This window comes from Opisthorchis viverrini, assembly GCF_000715545.1.
Source record: "Opisthorchis viverrini unplaced genomic scaffold opera_v5_170, whole genome shotgun sequence".
NCBI classification, from domain to species: domain Eukaryota; kingdom Metazoa; phylum Platyhelminthes; class Trematoda; order Opisthorchiida; family Opisthorchiidae; genus Opisthorchis; species Opisthorchis viverrini.
In genome coordinates, this window is record NW_008751826.1 from 464,469 (window position 1) to 485,160 (window position 20,692).

General features: G+C 47.0%; 2 protein-coding genes across 2 annotated transcripts in view; one reads left to right on the top strand and one right to left on the bottom strand.

Moving 5' to 3' along the window:
* The window catches only part of T265_07405 (hypothetical protein), a gene marked incomplete at both ends in the record, with an annotated part of 28,177 nt that extends 14,873 nt beyond the window's left edge, over window positions 1-13,304 (top strand). The window contains one exon of the mRNA XM_009172915.1: window positions 955-13,304. Coding sequence (XP_009171179.1) covers window positions 955-13,304 — 12,350 coding nt within the window. The remainder of the gene's footprint in view (window positions 1-954) is intronic.
* T265_14283 (hypothetical protein) overlaps window positions 990-20,692 on the bottom strand; it is a gene marked incomplete at both ends in the record, with an annotated part of 36,449 nt that continues 16,746 nt past the window's right edge. Inside the window, one exon of the mRNA XM_009172930.1 lies at window positions 990-13,738. Within this exon, the coding sequence (XP_009171194.1) occupies window positions 13,622-13,738 (117 nt within the window). The remainder of the gene's footprint in view (window positions 13,739-20,692) is intronic.

Here is a 20,692-nt window from a genome sequence, read left to right on the forward strand (position 1 = left end):
ACGGTCAGTAATGTGAGAATTGTGACTGGAATTCACCAACCATCTCGAAACTCTTTTCCAGATGCAAAAAAGTAAAAAAAAAGGTAGAAGAGTAAACAAAATAGCCTTCCTTAATACAGTACAACGAGTGATCTTAGCATCAAGCCAAAGGAGAGACCCTAAATTGGGTTCGAGTGCGGATAATTCTATGTTGCAGTGAAACTAACAGAAATTCGACCACTTGACTATCGCTTGTGTCGGTTTACGAGCAAACACTACCGGTGGTGCTGACCCCAGCATCAAAATTGAATGTTCGTGCATCACTGCCTTGCGATTGAGCTCGCTGCTTGCAATAAAGCTACTACCACTACTACTACAAGACCAAACGAATAAGTAGTCTGCCAGTGAAGCAGTGAAGATCGCACCATTGTTGAGAGCTGAAATCCTTGAACAGGTCAATGAGGGCAGTGATTGATTCGAATCGAAAAATGTGAGGACCGATTGGCCCCGAAACGGAGCTGAACCTGTCATGATTCGCCTGTAGGTTATACTCATCCACCCAATACTAAGCGATCGAGATGCTCAAAATTATGCCACATTTGCATTTCAGAGAATGATTGAATAAGAATAAACAAAGAAAAACGAACTGACGGACAACATCCAGGAGGGCCAGACCGGTTAGAAAAGCGACAGTCTCCTTTAGCTTCCGTTGTTTCGATGAAATGGAAGGATCCAAAACCAACTTGATCCACATATTTCTTTGAGTTGAATTCCCTGCTCGCCGACTGGTTTTTGATTCCAAAATTATTTCTAACTCTTTATTTCCGCTTGGTACGATACTTTCAATAAAACTATATTTTACACAACAATCAAAACTTTTCTCTGTCATAGATCGTGAATGATGGTTAGAACCAGAAAGGTGACGATGGCTAATTGTTTGCTTTGTATTTCAGGTTTTTCATGTACAATTTCAAGATGACAGAATGAATGAACAAGTAAGAAGAAGAGAATGTGCTTGTTCATCGGTCGCGCCAAAACTGGCCGAGTTATTGGGTGACTGTTCCATTCAGAGCAACAATAATAGTCCGGATGATACTTCGGATACGGGGTCCGTCTCACCGGAACAGCAACCGTACAGTGGTCAAACCACACAATCCAATGTACACGTACGATCTTCGGGAGAGATGCCGACGAACACGCATGATATCGAGTCAACAATACATCTAGATCATACCACGCAAGAACGGGTCGTATCTCTACCTGCGGGATACCGAATCACACAAGCGGGATTCCGTGAACTTAAAGAAGGTGGAATATGTTGTCATTGGAGGTATATGGAGAAGGGAAGTCATCGAAGACGGACATTTTCCTATCCAACGACGAGTAGACCCTTTCGACTGTATCCCCTGCCACGGTCGGAGCACGTCAAACGAGTATGCACACTTTGTGTGACCGATCAACCACACAGGCAAGGCTTGCAAATAGGTGACGTCGGTCATATTCATAGCGCCTGCTCGGGTGTACTTTTTACTGGTCTGTTCGATTGTGCACGCGGATTACTTGGTTTTCCAACATCGGAAGGTACGTACACACCATCTGTTGTCGAAGAATTATACTTTAAGGACAACACTAACAAAAAGGAACCTGATTCATCACAGCGCTTTAGTCCAATTCTTGGCGATAGTGTAAAAATGTATCGGGTACCGAGTTCAGGGCCACCAGATTTATCCAGTCAAATGGATATCAGTTTAGACTTTCAACAGGAATTCAACGACCAGTCGCGAAGCAGGCTGAGCGCACAAGAGGATATATCACCAACGTTCCGAACTGCTGTCCAAATGTCTAGAGAGTTGAGGCGCATCGACACAAATACCACTACCTACTACACCAGTCTGGAGAATGCCATGTCAGCGTTGGCAGGCATGGAGACTCATGAAGGTCTTGAACTATATCCGTCCAGCCCGCAAGTGCGAATGACACCTTTCAGTACAATTACATTATATCAAACTCCTCCAGCTTACGGTGAACATGACAAGACCCCGACTTCATGTAGGGATGCAGTAGAGACCAACGAGATGAACATGACTACACAACAAATTAGAGTGACATTACCGGACGGTTCACCGCGAAATACTCAGTGGTTGGATGTAATGCCAAACGCAGGCAGCCGAATAGCTAACGACAGTCTCGCTGTTCATTCGAGTTGCGAAACTCCAGACAAATTAATCACAGGATTGGAACTGAAGGATACGGTACTGCCTACGGAGCAACATAGAAGACAGGCTAGTTTGGAAGTGAGCACACTAGAATTAGAGCAAATCAGTACAAGACCGGCATCAAACAGAGTTTGGATGTGCAGGGTGGATATGGCCGAGACCAGTGTTGTCGACATCGGTACGTCTGGAATGCAATCCTCAGGAGCGTCGGACAATTTACAAAATCAACAGGTTACTGATGAATCCAAGACAACGCTGATCAATTCTTTCTCAAGGATAACCGAAACCGAAGGGTGTGGTGGTAGCCGGCCGATGGACAGCATCATGCAGGTCATTCAGGTCACAATGTCTTCATCATCAGGTGGCAGCGATATTCAGATACTGAATGACAGCATTCCTATCGAAATGCATTCACCTCTGAACCAATCGAAATCCGACAACAAATGCAAGGAAGGTCCAGAATCAGTATCATGCTATCATGCAAATAAATTAGAGCAACCGGCTGATGGTACATCCGGCTATATGAGGCAAATAGAAACATATACAGCGCTCTGCCCTTCTGAGATGGCCATTTTCAGTGGACCCACGACATGCCAACCGAGTTCCAGGACGGAGGATGCAATGATCACACAACCAAATGAACACCCAGCAGTGAACCATGATCCAGAAGACGATGATGGGGCGAGAATACACCACAAATGGCATTCAAAAACCGTCCCTGCCACCACGGACAAGGCGAAACACGGTTTAGAAGAAGGAAATTATGAAAGAGCACCGACGGAGGGAGGAAAGGAAGACAATAACGAGAGAGACCCTGGGACATCACCGCCACCGTTACCACCAAAACCAAGTTCAGTACTGACCGAAGGCGCCAACGTACAATCGCCAATGAGCGTGGAAATAAGACAAGAGATCATAATTCATAGCCCACCCTTGTCACCCGATTTCAGTGTAACGGTTGAAACGGATATTCAAGTAACGTCACCACAACCAAGTAGCAGTGTGTATTACCCTCCAAGACCACATGAAAAACGACTCAGTATCAACTTGATTAAGGCTGAGAAGTCCGAAGAAGGGTCAGCGAACGTGGAATGCGTAGATGCGTTTGAAGTGCATGGATCGGGGTCGGCAGAGAATACAGAGGCAAACACAACTGAACTTCACAAGGATCGAGAAACGACCACCGATCAAAAAGCAACTGTGACAGGACTTGTTCAACGAAATTCAGAGTGCGCCGAAGTCATTGATCAACTTCGTGAAGAGCAAGCATCACCAGATCAGGTTGTGCTGGTTAGAAGCAGTTCGTACATAGATCCGGGACAAGCGATAAGGCAGAATACCGAATCACAGCTCAACCAAATGGTCGGAAGATCAGTAGACGGACTGGTCACTCACAGAGACAGAACTTCTGCAAGTGAAATTTGTTTGCCGAACGAAATTGCCAGAATTAGTGACACAACAGCCAGGGGAATAACTGAAACGGGTTTTAATGATGATGAGGAACCTGAGATGGTTGTGTTCAGTACACGGCCAAAAGCAGCTAGCGGACAACCACTCGGGAAAGCGGAAGAAATGCAGCAACCACTCACAGTAGAGGTTAGTGACAACAGAGCGCAGATAGGCGAAGAAACTGTAAACTCTGGTCACAAAGATGGTGATATGATCGATCCTAAAAATCGAGAAACCTTGTCCCCTGAGATCATATCCAATCCAATACGGCCAACTATGGAAGGTCCGTTGAAAGTCCCGGAGACTGTCAAGAACCACAATCCACCTACAACAACTGTCAATGCTGAAATGGAAATGGCTGAGTTCCCACGCGAGCTGGATTCACAACTACAAGATGGTCCAACAGCATCTGGCTTCGTTGGGTTGGAGCTAAACATCAGAGTGCAATGCGACCAGTCAACTCCAATAGATCAAGAAGGTAAAGTACGGTTACCTAATATGACTATCAATCTCATTTCTGGAAACAGTGAAGACGATAGTCATGGGAACAAAGTGACAACTATGTTGACCAGGAATACCGAACCACTGTTAGAAGACGTGGTCGCCAAGGAAACAAGAACGGATGCACGCAATTTGAAAGAAGTAAAAACTACCGAACCAATGGTGGAAGAAAGCATTGATATTGCGAAGTATGATGACGCAATTCAGGGTCTCGACGTAAAAATTCATGTGGAGTTGAACATGAAAGAAAGGATAGAGGGGACGAAACCGCAAACGAAGAAAACCACAGAGATGCGTTGGGAGGGGGGGAAATGGTGGGTTGACGAGACTCGCCAAACTGTGGCGAGTACTCGTGGACAACTCAGTAGAGATAAAATGGTTGTTCTTGAACCGTCAGAGGTATCAAAATTGGAAGTCCTACAACATACAGAAGAGGCAGACATGATCTCCATGTTCGCAAATGAAGGCCCAACTGAAGCATACCCAGTAATATTAGAGACAGACGATGTGGTCGCCATGGAAACACAGTTGGTCAATGAGCTAGGCTCTGAACTTGACGAGCAAGATCATTCCGAGCTGGATGAACCAGCTAAAAAATCACGTGAAGGACCGTCAGCTGGGAAAACGGAAAAAGATCAACAAATTGAAAGGGCCATGAAACCGGACAAAGTATTGACCCCCAGTCAAGATGCCGAGGGGAGGTCTATGGGAGTAGGACGGGCCAACGAAGACAGAGATTTAGCTAACAGGGTAATTCTCATAGATGACCGGCCTAGATACCAGCATACGGCCGATAAAGCTATTGAACCTAGCCAACTAACAAATGGCCCGGGTGATGCAGAGATTCAGAAAAGGCCACCGACACCGTTGTTAAGGGTAATGGTGAAATCTACAGCTGTGGTGGACCCAGGTCTGCCTAATCCAACAAAAATTGACATGAACCTAGTTACACAAACCATGCTAACAACTTGTTCGGACCCCACGACATATGTTCCAAATAACCCACTCCTAGAAGCTGATGGAATGTATGCAGTCAGCATGCCAGCACATTTGGAACCAAGTATGGAACAAGTGAACGATGGTCAGAACGGGCCAATAAACATCGATCTCACAATGAAAATAGAAAATGATTTTGCTTTGTACCGGGACGGGAAGGCGATGCTAGCCAGTGGAGGTTTCGAAATGGATGCGGAGCACTTTAGTAGACCGGGAGGAAATGTGCAACCATCAGATATCAACAATGCCCTAGAAGGAGGAGTGACTTCACCAGAACCAGTGGGAGTTCATTTTGACCAGCTTCTTGTGAGTCCTGTAAAACCCCCTAAGGCAGTCCACATCGGCGTTCACCAAACCGCAAAAACTGTGACACCATTGGGTAGTGAATATCCACAACTGTACAATCTCGAAACTGAATCTGGAGGACCCATTGCACTGGTTATGGCTGAACAGGATAAACAAACAATAGATGATAGCCGGGATAGTCCAATGCAATTGGAAAAGAGCCTTAGTCTGTTGCCTGAACAGGGCTCCATTTTGTCGTCCGCAGGTAGATCTTTCACAGAAGATGTGTCGGCTAGTCGCAATTTACTGAAAGGTAACTACGTGGTACAGTGGACTTCGAACGACGGGATCGTTATGAGATCGGACTGTATGGAGGAAGTAGATGTCACGTTCCGTGGAAAACGAGAGGGTACCTTTCGAGTTGATGATAGGGTCAACTCAATTGAGCACGAACAACCAGAAGAAACCAAACTGATCATTGGCCCTAACATTATAACTAAGCTTCCAGAGAAACAGCAGTCAGATGGAACAGCTGACCAAATGGGTGCTTCTGATACAATAAAAGCACAGACGAGACAGGAGCAAATAGTTTGTGAGAGCGTGGTCGCGGAAGAACGCAACTTAGAGGGTCAGACAGATCAAGATATAACGTCACCATCAGTCAGAGCAACCGCAGTGAACGAAAGATTTCGGTCAGAACATGAAGTGGAAACGGGGATTGCCGTTGATACTAAAGAGATCGAAGTACTGCTCGACGCGCGCTACGTGCAACCTCCTGACTGTTCGGCGGATAGATCAACAACACGAGCAGAAATCCGTGTAGAAACACAACTGCTTGAAGTTGAAGAAAATATGGCAAAGATGGACGTATATGTTCACCTGCAGGAAGTTCCCGAAAACGCTGCACATGAGTCAGGCTACGGGACCGGAAAGGTGATGGAAGATCACGATAGGCAAACTCCGACTGCACTCCACTTGACTCCCTCAGACAAATTAGGCGAAACGATAGAGATACTAACTCATGAATTCGACTTAACCATTAGTCACCCGATTGAAGATGGCAAAGGGAGACCTTCGCCAAGTCTGGAACCATCTCTGACCGGATATCTGCCAATGTCGAATGAACAGGAGCGTTGCAATCCGGTTATAAAGGAATACACACAAGCAAGAAGTATGACGATGGAAGATGTACTGGCCAGCAAAGTTAGCGAAGATGGTATTATGGATACCCAAAATATCGCAGCAGAAAAGTTCCCCAGGCGTCACACCCATGAAGCGTGCGACGAGACAGAGAGCCTAACAGATGAAAAGATCAGTATTTTACTGTCAATGCGTATGAGAAATGGGAGGAGACCAGTACGCTCATCCAGTACAGGCGCAAATCACATCCAGTACAAATGGTCACCCGACTTATCTATTGCCACCAGCTCAGCTACTGGCAGTAGCACATTTTTGCCTCGTTTTGTCGATACTGGGGATGCAAAAGGTTCAAGGATTCGGATTTTGCATTTGACCAAACCACCCACGGAAGACACTATGGACAGAGAATATTCAAGACCGACCAGTCCTCTGGACTGGTCAATTACCTCTACTATTCACGCATCGAACCGGACCAACTCAGATAGCGCGCTTCCCACTTCAGCAACAGGCTACAAACTTGCAGAGAGATCCGAGACTCCTATCCAGTTGCACAGGACCAAAGCCAAAGACGGGCTTGTGCCATCGAATCACAACGTGGGTGGGTCAAGTAACAGCAATTTGCCAACTCCAGCCGGTGGTGCGAACACACCAGGAAGTTCGAATGGTATAGGACACAGCCGACCGACAACACCAGTTCACATTACGATCTCACAGAAGATTAAACGCGACGGACAAGTGCTCAGGGACGAAACACGCTCCTATCTCTTGGACGTGTCCACCGAACCTAAATCAGTTCTAAGTACGACCGTCGGATCCGATATTCGACCCAATTCACCAAATGAGGAATCGTCTACAAGTGGGTCAGATGGAAATCAAACAAAAATGGCCCGCCAGATCACAGAAAAAGCACTAAGCACTGCAGTGACAAAACTACATAGTAGTACACCTACCATGGCCTCGAATACACTATCGAAGGGTGGCAACGAGAGCGCTGAAGATGGGGAGGTTTCACTTGCTCAGGTTGCCAAGGTGATGACAGACGGTAACATTCATATATCATCCAGCGTGGACATAGGGGAACAAACAAGGAACCCAATTACCGTTTCCATGGGAGCGGTACCACAAAGCAGTGTCCAGATAGGTCCGACCACAACTGGATTAATTTCAACCTCCCCCATACCAGTCGAAAGAGGCCTGGTTAGCTCTACTAGGCATGAGAAAGGCGCCAATTTCTCGTTCAGAGCCAGCATACGGCTGAGCAGCCCTATGAGAGGTGGGACCGTTTCCCCAACTAACGAGCTTCTTTCCGGAAGTACCCAAGTATCGGTGGAACAGGAAACTTTCTACACTGGTCGCCAATCAAGTGGATTAGGAACTACCTCATGGATGAACAATGTAACGACATTAGAGAGTGAGAGTAGAAGAATCGAACACGAACAGCGCCAGCTCTCAGGTACAACGGATATACGGTTGAAGGCGAAGACCAGTTTGACTGTTGGGCCTCAGACGAATACACCCGGTTCCCCTCTTACTCAGCCAGAATTGTCACAGGGACCAAAAGCACAAGAAATCGAGTCGATTCGCAGAACACCACTAGGTCTGAGTGGGAAACAGGAAATCTCAGTTGAAGTTCGAATACCCTCACAACCGAGTAGTCCGACTACCGGAGAGCGAGAAAACAGTGGCTACGACATACAAACGACCACAAAAACATCGATACTAGTCTCTTCAGCGACAGGTCATGTGGCAAATGAGCAATCAGTCGCGATTCAGGGAGCTGCTCAACCGGAAAGGATCGGTGGGTTGCGTGCACTTCACGACGATTTCAGAGTACAGCGGGACACGTCAGTGGATGCTAGGGCTGGATTTCACAGCAGCATACCTGCTTTGGCCAAAATGATCGGGAAAACAGAAGCTGGAGATTTGTCAAAAGCCCCTAGTCCTTCATCTAAACCAGATACGTCGTTCTACCCTGACAGAACCGATGGACTGGCGAGTCCATTGGATGGAGGAGCACCTCTTGAACCGTCAGCGGCTTTCAGTTTCCTAACATCACCACAGGAAACAAGTTCACCCGAACCCACAATTGATCTACCCGAGATTGCAAGTCCTCTGTCAGGCACCACTGAGAGGGGCCAACCTAAACAGGGGGTATCGTCTGAAAAGCAGCTTGGACCACAACATGAAGATATGACCGAAGAAGGTGGTTATTTGGGACCAACTGGGATGAAAAAAGGTAAAGCCGACGAAATTAGGCCACCAACATCCCCGGAACAAAAACTGCGTGTTGTGAGCCACGCCGATGTACTTGAAGATTTTGTTGAAACGCTGGACGAAACGACCGATAAAATAAAGAAAGCATTCAATCCAAGGCTGGAGTTGACAACCGAGGTGTTCCTGGAAACTGCTGAAGGCGTCTGCCTGCCAATTGAAGCACCGGTTCGTACGGTTCAACTCGCACAGCCAGTGTTTCAGCCAGAAAACGAAGACCGACTTCCGGCCGTAGAATTTAAGCACCAAGTGATCGTGGGACCCGTTGAGGTGAATGGGAAAATTGTGCAAGTTGAACAAAAGATCGAAACTCATGTCACGCCAGGTGTAACTATGCAAACTACGGTGACCAATGCTGAGTTCATCAACACAACGGAAGATAAAATATCGCCCCCGACAACCATTGTGGGTCTGTCAGAAGAACGAATTCCGGAAGAGACCCCGTCACCAACCACCGAAGCTCCGGTGGAGCAAACGGAAGGTAAGCAGGAAATCACAGGGCCTGAAGAACCAGCAATCCCAGAGCCTGAGGGTGAAATTCCAGAGAAAACGTCCCCACCAGTAGAGGGTCAGGAAGAAGAACAAATTCCGGAAGAGGCCCCGTCACCAACCATCGAAGCTCCGGTGGAGCAAACGGAAGGTAAACAGGGAATCATGGGGACTGAAGAACCAGCGATCCCAGAACCTGAAGGTGAAATTCCAGAGAAGACACTTTCACCAGTAGACGTGGGTCAGGCAGAAGAACAGGATGCGCAAACCCCCATAGAGCCCGGTGAATTAGCTATCTCGCCTCTTAGTGAACAAACCATCGGAGATAGTTTGCTAAAGGAAGTAACCCCTGCAACTGATGGAACGGCTATCGTGTCGGAACGAGAAACCGAGGTGGGAGAACAGCAACAGACACAGTCACGAGGACAGGATAAATTACAAACATTCTCGACGGAATTGACCATAACAATACCAGACAGTGTAACTAGGACGGAACTTCATACACCGAGTTTAACTCTGGAAATAACTGTCAAAGCGGTTGAACGGGAACAAAAAGACGTAAGCGAGCCATTAGAGGACAGGAAAGATGTATTAACTCCGGAGACAATGAACGAAATACCCATCAAGGAGGTGCGAGAAGTGGCTGAAATGACTTTTGGGATGTCGGTTGCTAAGACAGGCGAGTTGGAACACTTGGTGCCAAAAGACCAGACTGAGGAAGCGCCGGAAATGCTGAGCACACACGTATCCAGGAGAACGATCAGTGCAGAGTCTGAAGAACGGGTATTACAAGAAGACATGACGGGCACTGCAGGTATTCAACTGTTGATGCAAGAACAGGAAAAGGTAGACAGCTACATGATATCGATAGATGATGTTCCATCCAAGCGTTTGGGATCTACAACTGACCAGTTACCTGATACACTGGCAGCTGCTGATACGATTCCTTTCACTGAGACAACAAAGGAAAGAGTACAAACCGGAAAAAGAGAAGGACAGTCAGAGGAGAATACAATAGTCATGCAAACAGATATGGAAGCGCAACAACCGATGCAATTAAAGCGGGAGGTTAGCAAGTCCGATGCAGATGTTCACTTGACCGAGCAACCCAGTACAGCGCACGAAGGAAGCGAATTGGAAGTTCAACGACCCGCTACTCAGACCTCATCTGCAACGGCTGTTCTAGGGAACAGCACTGCAGATATGGACAAGGAAGGCCCCTCGGCAGAGGCATTGCGACCGGAGGTTCAGCCTAGTCAAACGGAGTCACATCTACCCACTGTTGAAGAATTGAATGAACACCGACAAATCGGTGAGAGTAAACTTGCTAGTGAGGAACTTGAAGAGAAATCTGTAACAGAGCTCACGGAAGAGGAAATTTCACGCCTAACGAAAAAATCGGCGAACGAATTATTGGAGCAGGTGAAGTTGGCAAGTACTGAACAGGACGAAGGAGTGAAACGAGATACGCCAAGCAAAACTGACTACGAAATTACTGAGCAGTTGTCAATCGTCAGGCACTCACAAGAACCAGGTATTGAGCGTCTTGAGGCAGTACAACAGATTACTATAACCAGTTCAGAACCCAACACACCGGATTCTGCAAAAAAGCACATCACGACGGAGGTAATATTGGGGGTTAAAGAGGGAGAATCTCCCGAAATGTCAGTTACTGCTATCGCGGGTAAAGCTCCTGAACAGATGACGCAAACACTCGAGCACTTGAGTCGTCGAACAAGTCCGGTACCAAATGAACAGCTACCCGGAACAGAAAGAATAGATGCACAGTTAGAGGAAACGAGCTCAGGGATAGAAAACCCGCCAATGAGTGCGCTGGTTGGTGAACAAACGAACAGCATGGACGACCTTAAAGCAATAACGCTGCAAGAGGAACGTGATCAGGAACAACTGGGACAGGTGGCTGAGGCAGATGAACAGGCCGTCGGGATGACAGTTGAAGCGCACCAAGAAGGGGCACTAATTAGGGAAGACGTCACTGCCCCGTACGCAGCAGAAGGTAACATACAACAAAGTGGACGGGGACTGATTGCGGGTCTAAGAGAAATGGACATTCACGATCCCAGAGGTACCGAACTAGATGAACAGTACGCTCAAATAGAGGCACAAAAATTAGCATCCTTTGGACAGACTGCTGCAAGTGGTGTCGGTGAAAAAGTGACCGAACTCGGTGGATCGGTGTTGCACGAGCCGATATGGAAGCAAGGTGAAATGCAAACAACTCAAACAACGGATATGAAGGCACAACAAGTGCTGGAAGAATTGCTCGCCCATGAAGGTGCATCCCTTTCGGATGATACGACGATCTACATGGCTCGCCAAATAGCTGACCTGTCGGATCCAGTGCGAACAGAACTGACTGGAAGTGCGAAAGAAAGGCTGGAAAAATTAGCTGGATTGGAGGCAGAAGGGCAAAAGCTTGATACGGTGGTGCACTTAGCAGAAGCGGTGGATGCAGTCCTGCAGGATACGAAAGAACGCATTATGCTGGATTTACAAAAAGAGATATCCCAAAGCACTGCAGCACCGGAGAGAGTGACCGATGAGATTGATACTACAGTCGTGCCCGGTAGCCAGACCGAGTGGATACCGGAGAGGGGAAGGGAAGAACACAAGTACATAGAGACAGCTGCCATGTCCATAGAGGGCATGATAAATTTGACGAACGAAGAAAGACAAAAAATGGTCGAAGATGCCAAGGCTAGATTGGCCTTAGCTGGAGATGAATTGCCAGCAGAGGACAGGAAGGAACTAGAGGCTATTATTCATATGGTGCAGCAGCTGAACGATATGGATAAGATGGAACGAATCAAGCTTACAGCACAGCTAAGAGGCGAAATAGAATCCAAAGACGGAACTGATCTACGGGCCCCATACATGTCGGAGATCGGTGCTGCAGAATCTGCCGAGGAAGCCGAAAGCCAAACCAAGCAGTTAGCTGAATCAGCTGTGAGCCCAGCCGAAAAACTCCTGACTGAGCTGCTCCAAATAGGCGGACCAATTTTCGCGGATGACACGAAGATGAAAATGGGTGAAGTCATTACGCAGATGGCAGATACCACGCGTGCTGAATTGTTGATGAGTGTTAACCAAAAGCTGGCCGATCCCCTGCTAAGCTTACCAGATTTGTTAACGACGAAACTCTCTACCGTGGCGGAATTGATACAACGCGTAGACACAGCGATGCTGGAAGCCAAAGAAGCCTTTGTGAAACAACTGAGAAGCGACGCATCACAACACTCCAGCGTGACAACCCCCAAGGAGCTAGTTTCAGTCCCCAGTAAGGAAGATACGGTGAAAGTAACTACGCCGATCACTGATTCAATACAACCCGATAAAGAACGCGAGAAACTAGAATTACTAAATCGCTTGCTGACGCTGACAGGTCGCGAACTCTTAGCATTTATCGACGAGACGACTAAGCGTTTAGATGCGGAGATTAGGAAGCATTCGGACCTTGAAACAGAGAACATGTGGGATGGATTAACTCTGGCAGAGCAGATTGCGAAAATGACACCAGAAGAAAGAGACTTACTAGCCGCCAAAACAAGAGAACAGTTAAAGCGAAAAATAAGATCCGAACCGTCTGACTTGACCGTCGAAACGGGGCTTGATCTAACTGCACGATCGATGGAAAAACAATCTTCATCCCATTATAGTTCCGAACCAGTGGCCGAAGCAAAAAGGGGCGCCGGCGTTGTACCCACACCGCAGAGAGCCTCAGTAGAAAGACGAGCCCGAAGTGGACGGATGCAAGACGATTTGGACAGTCTAGATCGACACTTTAGCATCACAACGGGGAGGGGGCGCCGAGTTTCTCATCGGCAGGACTCTCACCGTTTCACGCGAGCCGCATCCCGGCGTTATCAAAAGGCCCAACAAGTAGCTCGAATCCTGGATGCCATGATTCTCGATACTATTCAGTACGTGAAACGAAACATCTCTTCCCGAAACGTCTAAGTGAGTGCAATGAACAACTATGCACCGAATCAACTGAGAAATATGACAATTTATTAACGCGCTTCAAAACTGGATAGCGAAGAAACCCAGTAATGTTTAGTGGGATCAAAGTTGTGTATTACAACAAACAGAGACGAAAAAAGTTCATATCACAATGAAGGGACGTAGATATATGAACAAAAAATTGTCTAACTGCATTTCAGTTCGCTGTCCCGATTTCATAATTAAAACAAACTCGCTGTCCAATTATGCGTTGATTTTAACGCACCCAAACAACATGCCATCGTACAGAATACGACGGTGATCAAAAGCTTTTGCTATTCGTTTTTTCTCTTTTTTTCCTCTTTGGGAGCTTCATCTGCCCCCGTTCCTTCAACTACTGCCGCTGTTGTTGTTGTCGTCGCATGCGGTCCCGCCGCCTTTTCTTTGGTCATCTGCGGGAAGGGAGATAAAAAAATACCTCAATCGGATTACAGCAAATTTGTCCAAAGATACATATATCTTATGTATATGACACAGTACGTGGCACATTATTGATCGTCACCAAGGGAACCACATATCTCTTGGATGGCTATGCTGAAAATGGGGATATAAAAGATAGGTGGATACGAAGTTGAGTGGGTACAGAAACGACACGGTGAGTCAGAGAGTTTTGTTCTAATCGACACAGACTCCATGCAAAGAGGACACGACGCATGCTAGCAAAAGCTGTATGAGCCAGGCCATTAAAGGCGGGCTCATCCCAGTGAATGGCCTGGCAAAAAGCCCTAATTTCTGCATTTTACACCTATGTGTATGTGTGTGCTGCTTGCGTTATTTTCCATTTCTCATTCAAATACCTTTGGTCCGTGCCATACAGTAGTTGGTGGCGGAGCTCGACAATGGGTGATGACACGGCTCACAACGTGACTAAATGAGAATCGGGCATGGTTATGTAGAAAGCATACGATCGATTCGATTGGTTACTAGTAAAAATGGCGGTCCCAACTGAAGGAGTAACATGAAAAGGCCGGAGGCCAATGCAACATCCGTTGACATGACGGTCGGATATTTTTGGACGGATGGGAAATGGGAAGTGAAGGCCACAGATCCACGATGTGATCATTATCGGACTTGCCTAGTAGTACCCAGTTTGTCCCATCTTTGGGCCTCCATCCGGACAAACAGCTACAGCTAGATTGCAAGCTGACCCTTTCAGATTATTTATCATTTAAATTAGGTTGCCTAAAAGAAATCCATTAAGTAGGCTGAAGGACGCGGCTAACTAAAGTGATCGTCAGCTCATTCAACTGGCATGGACCTCAAGCTGAGTACTTGTGTCAGTTCGTTCTACGTCATCATCATCATCACGTACAACAACACCATATGAGAACACTGGTGCTTCACTGATGTACAACTGTGTTAATTTATTTGAATAGAGCCACATGATGGGAAAGAAAAGGGGACAGGGAGAACGATCTAGGGATAGCCTACCATACCCTCAACACCCAGTGAGAGTCCGGATAGCAACTGACAGCACGAACGCCACTGACATCGGCTAGCCGCCGCACCGTTCAGTGTCTCTAACCAAGCACAGGAAAAATCACATGGACTCTAGTTACTCTGCAGCATTTGAATGAAAGAGAAATGGATATTTTTAGGACTCTAGGAGTTCTATCACAAAAAACTACTTCATAACATGTGATCACTGTCCCGAGGAAACAATCGCTGTGGGACGAATGAGTGTTACTGTAGGGGATTACTCAACAAGAAGAACGTCCCAACATGCAGTAAAAAGTCTCGCTAAACACTATCTATTTTAAGTGAGTCGAACGCGACATCAAAATTGCTAGGCATTTTATTATTCATCAAAAGCGCCCCGCTGGATGCACATGGCTAATTGAATGCTGTTGACAGAACAGATTATTAAACCAATGGTTTCAGACCCTTTTCGTTCAGTTGCCTCCTTATGGCCAAATATCAGATGACAGGCCGCCTCCAAACCTAGTTCGAAGGAGATGAAGGAGTCTGGTCGCTGTGAAATGTTGATTCATAGTGTGAGAACACTAACGAGCGCATAGCGAGTGTGTTAACTGAAACCGTTATCAGTTTCGGATCGTACACTCACTCGGTGAATGATTTACGTCATTTCTAACAAGATCTGATGATGCTGACACTCTTTGATGCAATACATCTAAAAAACCTAGCCTTAACTATTGGGGGAATCGCTTGATAGGATGCCGCCGCAAATCGTGTACCATAGTTTGTATAAATTTCGCTATCTTACAAATTTAGGAAGAAAGGGAGTGTTGGTGTTGCCAGACGGATAGGCATTTTCGACTGTGAAAGTTATGCAGCAGCGTCACTATATTAGTCATAATCATTGTCAGCTGTGAGAACCGCGTACTTATCGTACAGTGTTTGTGGCTGCCACAGTTTCGTCCCCTGATGATTCGGGGAGGTGCGGTAGGTAGCTGCGCATTGAAGGCGGGAGCTAATAAATACAGCACTGTCGGTGGACTGTTAAATGTGGGGACCTGGAAGGGAGCTATGCGTTGAAGGCAATCGCTTAGATGCATGAGCACTACTAGGAGCGCGACTGGGCCATGTCTGACAATGTCTCTAACCATTGATGTGGTCCGCTCGGAGTCCCCATCCAGAAAGACGGAAGACTTCACTCCTAATCCATTGCTTGACCGCCCGTGGCTGGTTTCCACCCTTTACGTGATTGTGCGAGGAGGTCGATCGACTGGCATACGCAGCAAGTGGCCAACCCAGTTCAACCTATGCGGTGTGATCAGTTCGCCTATCGGGGGTGTTATTTCTTTGAATACCACTAGACGTACTTCAGCATGCATCATCCGGTGTTCCCGCCACACTCGGACAATGCTCCGAAGACATCGACGGCCAAAGGCTGAAAGTCTGTTGACGTCTTCGGCGCATAGCGGATGGGTATCTGATCCGTATAGTAATATACAACGCACCGCAGCATTGTAAACTCGGCCCGAGGCGACCGGGCGAGATGGCTCAAGTGATTAAAGCGCGGATTTACTGACCGGAAGGTCCGTGGTTCGAACCCAACCTCTGCCATCCGACTTCCCCTATCTAGGCTTGGGCAACCTGGCAGTAACCTAGCCCTCATGCTTCCTTCTGGTAGTATGGCAGCTAGGCACCGGAAGGGTGTTACAGCTGAGCAATCATCAAACTCGACCCTTGACGGATAAGCTGATGTCACGTCCACGTCACAGGTGACGCAGGTTCACAAAAGCTGATTTGGTCTTCCCTATCCGGATGGAAATATCATTTTTCGCCAGACCAGGACATTTACAGCTGCACGGGTGAACAAATTTGTTCATCCGCAAGAATGGGGCTTGGGTTCGAGTCCACCCAGTCTTGCAGTAGCACTTTACAATTTGCAGGTGTACGCGATTGCCTAACCATGAGGCGGAATTATTTAAATTATTAAATATTGTGCGTATCACCACGGGGTCAGATCTAAGAAGAGTTGAGAGGACGCCCCGGGAGCGGTTCGACCCCACAGGCATTAGAGGCTGGTAGTGAGTCATCCATAATCGTATCAATGACGAAGTTGAGGAAGGGTGAAAGGAACCAGCCCTGTCTGACACAACTTGATGTGGTGAACTCAGGCGAGAGCTTCCCACACGGCCGCGGGAGTTGGCGTATAGCGCCTTAAGAAGGGTCAATAATTTATGGGGGACACCTTTGCTCCACAGGCACTGCAATAGTGCCTGACGGTCAACAGAGTCAGAGGTAGCTTTCAGATCAAGAAACACAACCATTGTTGGCTGCTGGAAGCAGTGTCGCTGTTCCAGAATTTGTCGGAGGGTGAAGATATGATCGATGCAACCAACTGCAGGACGGAACCCGGCTTGGTTTCACAGATCTGGCTCTCTCTGTGCTCAGTCAACCTTCAAAGGATACGGCCAGAGAGGACATTCGATGCCAGAGCTAACAGGCTGGTACCACGGTGGTTTTCACACAGCATCCGCGTACTCTTTTTGGAGATAAGTATAACTGTCGACGTCTTCCATTTTTCAGGCACCTCTCCGTTCCATATAGCAGATGGGATTCTCACCCTTCTTTGAAGAGGGCTGGATACAGATCATCCGGTCCTGGTGTATTCTCACGTTACCTTACGGATATTTCGTACTTTATTTCTTCTTCCGACGGGCGATCAAGGTTTACATCCATTCGCCCGTATACACTGTCTCCACAGGCTGTGTTGCAGGAGGCCAGCTAAACTGCTGTTCGAAGTGTGCGGCCCATCTTTCCAGTCAACGTTTTTGCGAGTGAATTAATGAGCCATCATTTTCACTTATCGGTTCTCTGACTATGGCTTTTCTAGGGCCAGTCGATCGTATCAGTTGATAGAGGGCGTGGCTATTTCGTGGGTAGAAGAAAGTGCTCCCATGTTGTTCGGAGAGGGGGGCGAGATGGCTCAGTGGTTAGAGCGCGAATTCACTGACCGGAAGGTCCGTGGTTCGACCCCGACTTCCCCTATCTAGGCTTGGGCAACCTGGCAGTAACCCCACAGGCATTAGAGGCTGGTAGTGAGTCATCCATAATCGTATCAATGACGAAGTTGAGGAAAGGTGAAAGGAAACAGCCCTGTCTGACACCACTTGATGTGGTGAACTCAGGCGAGAGCTTCCCACACGGCCGCGGGAGTTGGCGTATAGCGCCTTAAGAAGGGTCAATAATTTATGGGGGACACCTTTGCTCCACAGGCACTGCAATAGTGCCTGACGGTCAACAGAGTCAGAGGTAGCTTTCAGATCAAGAAACACAACCATTGTTGGCTGCTGGAAGCAGTGTCGCTGTTCCAGAATTTGTCGGAGGGTGAAGATATGATCGATGCAACCAACTGCAGGACGGAACCCGGCTTGGTTTCACAGATCTGGCTCTCTCTGTGCTCAGTCAACCTTCAAAGGATACGGCCAGAGAGGACATTCGATGCCAGAGCTAACAGGCTGGTACCACGGTGGTTTTCACACAGCATCCGCGTACTCTTTTTGGAGATAAGTATAACTGTCGACGTCTTCCATTTTTCAGGCACCTCTCCGTTCCATATAGCAGATGGGATTCTCACCCTTCTTTGAAGAGGGCTGGATACAGATCATCCGGTCCTGGTGTATTCTCACGTTACCTTACGGATATTTCGTACTTTATTTCTTCTTCCGACGGGCGATCAAGGTTTACATCCATTCGCCCGTATACACTGTCTCCACAGGCTGTGTTGCAGGAGGCCAGCTAAACTGCTGTTCGAAGTGTGCGGCCCATCTTTCCAGTCAACGTTTTTGCGAGTGAATTAATGAGCCATCATTTTCACTTATCGGTTCTCTGACTATGGCTTTTCTAGGGCCAGTCGATCGTATCAGTTGATAGAGGGCGTGGCTATTTCGTGGGTAGAAGAAAGTGCTCCCATGTTGTTCGGAGAGGGGGGCGAGATGGCTCAGTGGTTAGAGCGCGAATTCACTGACCGGAAGGTCCGTGGTTCGACCCCGACTTCCCCTATCTAGGCTTGGGCAACCTGGCAGTATCTCAGCCCTCATGCTTCCTTTGGGTGGCATGGCAGCTAGGGACCGAAAGGGTGTTACAGCTGAACAATTATCATTATTACTATTAAATTGGTAAATTTAAGCTTCTCGCTGTAAAGATAATTTCATGAAAAGTCAACTATCGAGTGCAAGGGCGTGTTCATAAAAAGAAATCATCAACAATAGAGAACAACTGAAAAAGCACCAAAACGCCATCCAGGTCCTCATAGAGATCTAAGGCATCCCTTGGGTGATCAGTACAGAAGCACCTCCTACTGCGGTCCACATGGTATACAACAACATTGGAGTTCATGGAGCTGCTGATAGGTCTTAATAGGATGATTTCTGTGGGATTTGGGTGTGTCGTTTTGGGAGAAAATATGCCAGTAGTTTTCATGTACTGGTACCTGGCTCCCACCATTTAACCGTTTGGCTGCAAAATTTAGTCGCTTACCCGTGATATATTTTTCTACATTTTCTACAACCACTTCTATGGTATTCTCAATTATGCCTACCAGAATCTACATGTGAGTCCGACTCCAGTTTATCTACTTTGGATGTGCCTGTGGTGGTTAGGTACGTTACCTTCTTCATTGTAGTGCAAATTTTCGTTTCTCTAAGTTTACACTGATAACTTGCAAACTCATTCTGGTCAAAACTCTGCTCTATAGCACAAGGTGAACCTACAGTCTGCACAAATTAAAGGAAAAGAGATAGTTTTTAACGAAGAGTCCTTAGCTAAAGGTCGCAATGAAATTCAGGAACCTGCAGTAAAATAAGTTGGAAAGCAAATAGTCTATCTAGCTCCGTAGTTCACAGGTGATCACAACACAAAATGTGGCTATCAGACAAGTTCAGAATATTGCGCAACTGAATTAGACATCCGTATTTGCTATTTTCCAACTGAGCAAGGGTAGTTCTTCCAATTCACTTACCGCCCCTGTAGTTTGTCAATTTTCGTACAGCTGAGGACAGCGGCATGACAGACCGGCGTGTCAGGGCGAGCGGTTGATAAACCTTTGTAACACAGCTTGCTCAAAAAGGTCTAATGTCAAGTTGTGATCCAGCCTGTTTGATTGTAAGGCACCTCATTCAGACATCAGCAAACCGTCAAAAGATTCGTTTTATGTGCTGTTACGTAAGTGAATCCCCAAGCCACTGTCCATCAGCAGTTGGTCATCCGGGTCCCCTGGAGACACTGTGCAAGCGAAATGCACCGAAGCAATCAATCTGAATCCCGTGGTCCTAATAAGGTGGCAACCGCTCAACTATGTGCCAAGGAGCACTTGTATATCTTCCAGGGGTTTTGCGTTTCGACACTGGAGTGTGAAATAAATGCTAACATGCCGTAATGAGTGAACTTTAACAGTACCAATTCAGAGACTGGCAACGGGAGCTCGTCCACAGGTGGGAACGATTCCAAGATAGTCAGAAGTCTCGGCTGTCACAAACGGCAAAGTGGAATTCTCGATAATCATAGGGACGAAAGTGCAACATTCTTAACCAGATTGTGAACCTCTAGCACCCATTTTTTGGCGAGCAAAAGTAGCTTACCGAGTGAATCCTACCCCCAGTTCTATACAAATACCCGAACTTATCAGCATACGTTTTAAGAGCTTCATAATATAAACGCGGTCATCCAATGTCATCATCATCATCATAGCTTACCGATCCTACCCCCAGTTCTATACAAATACCCGAACTTATCAGCATACGTTTTAAGAGCTTCATAATATAAACGCGGTCATCCCATCCAATCATCACCATCATCATCATCGACAGCATGGCATCAGTGTTCAATACCGATGCTTCACTGCCGTACAACCATGACTTATTTAAAAGCCTTATTGT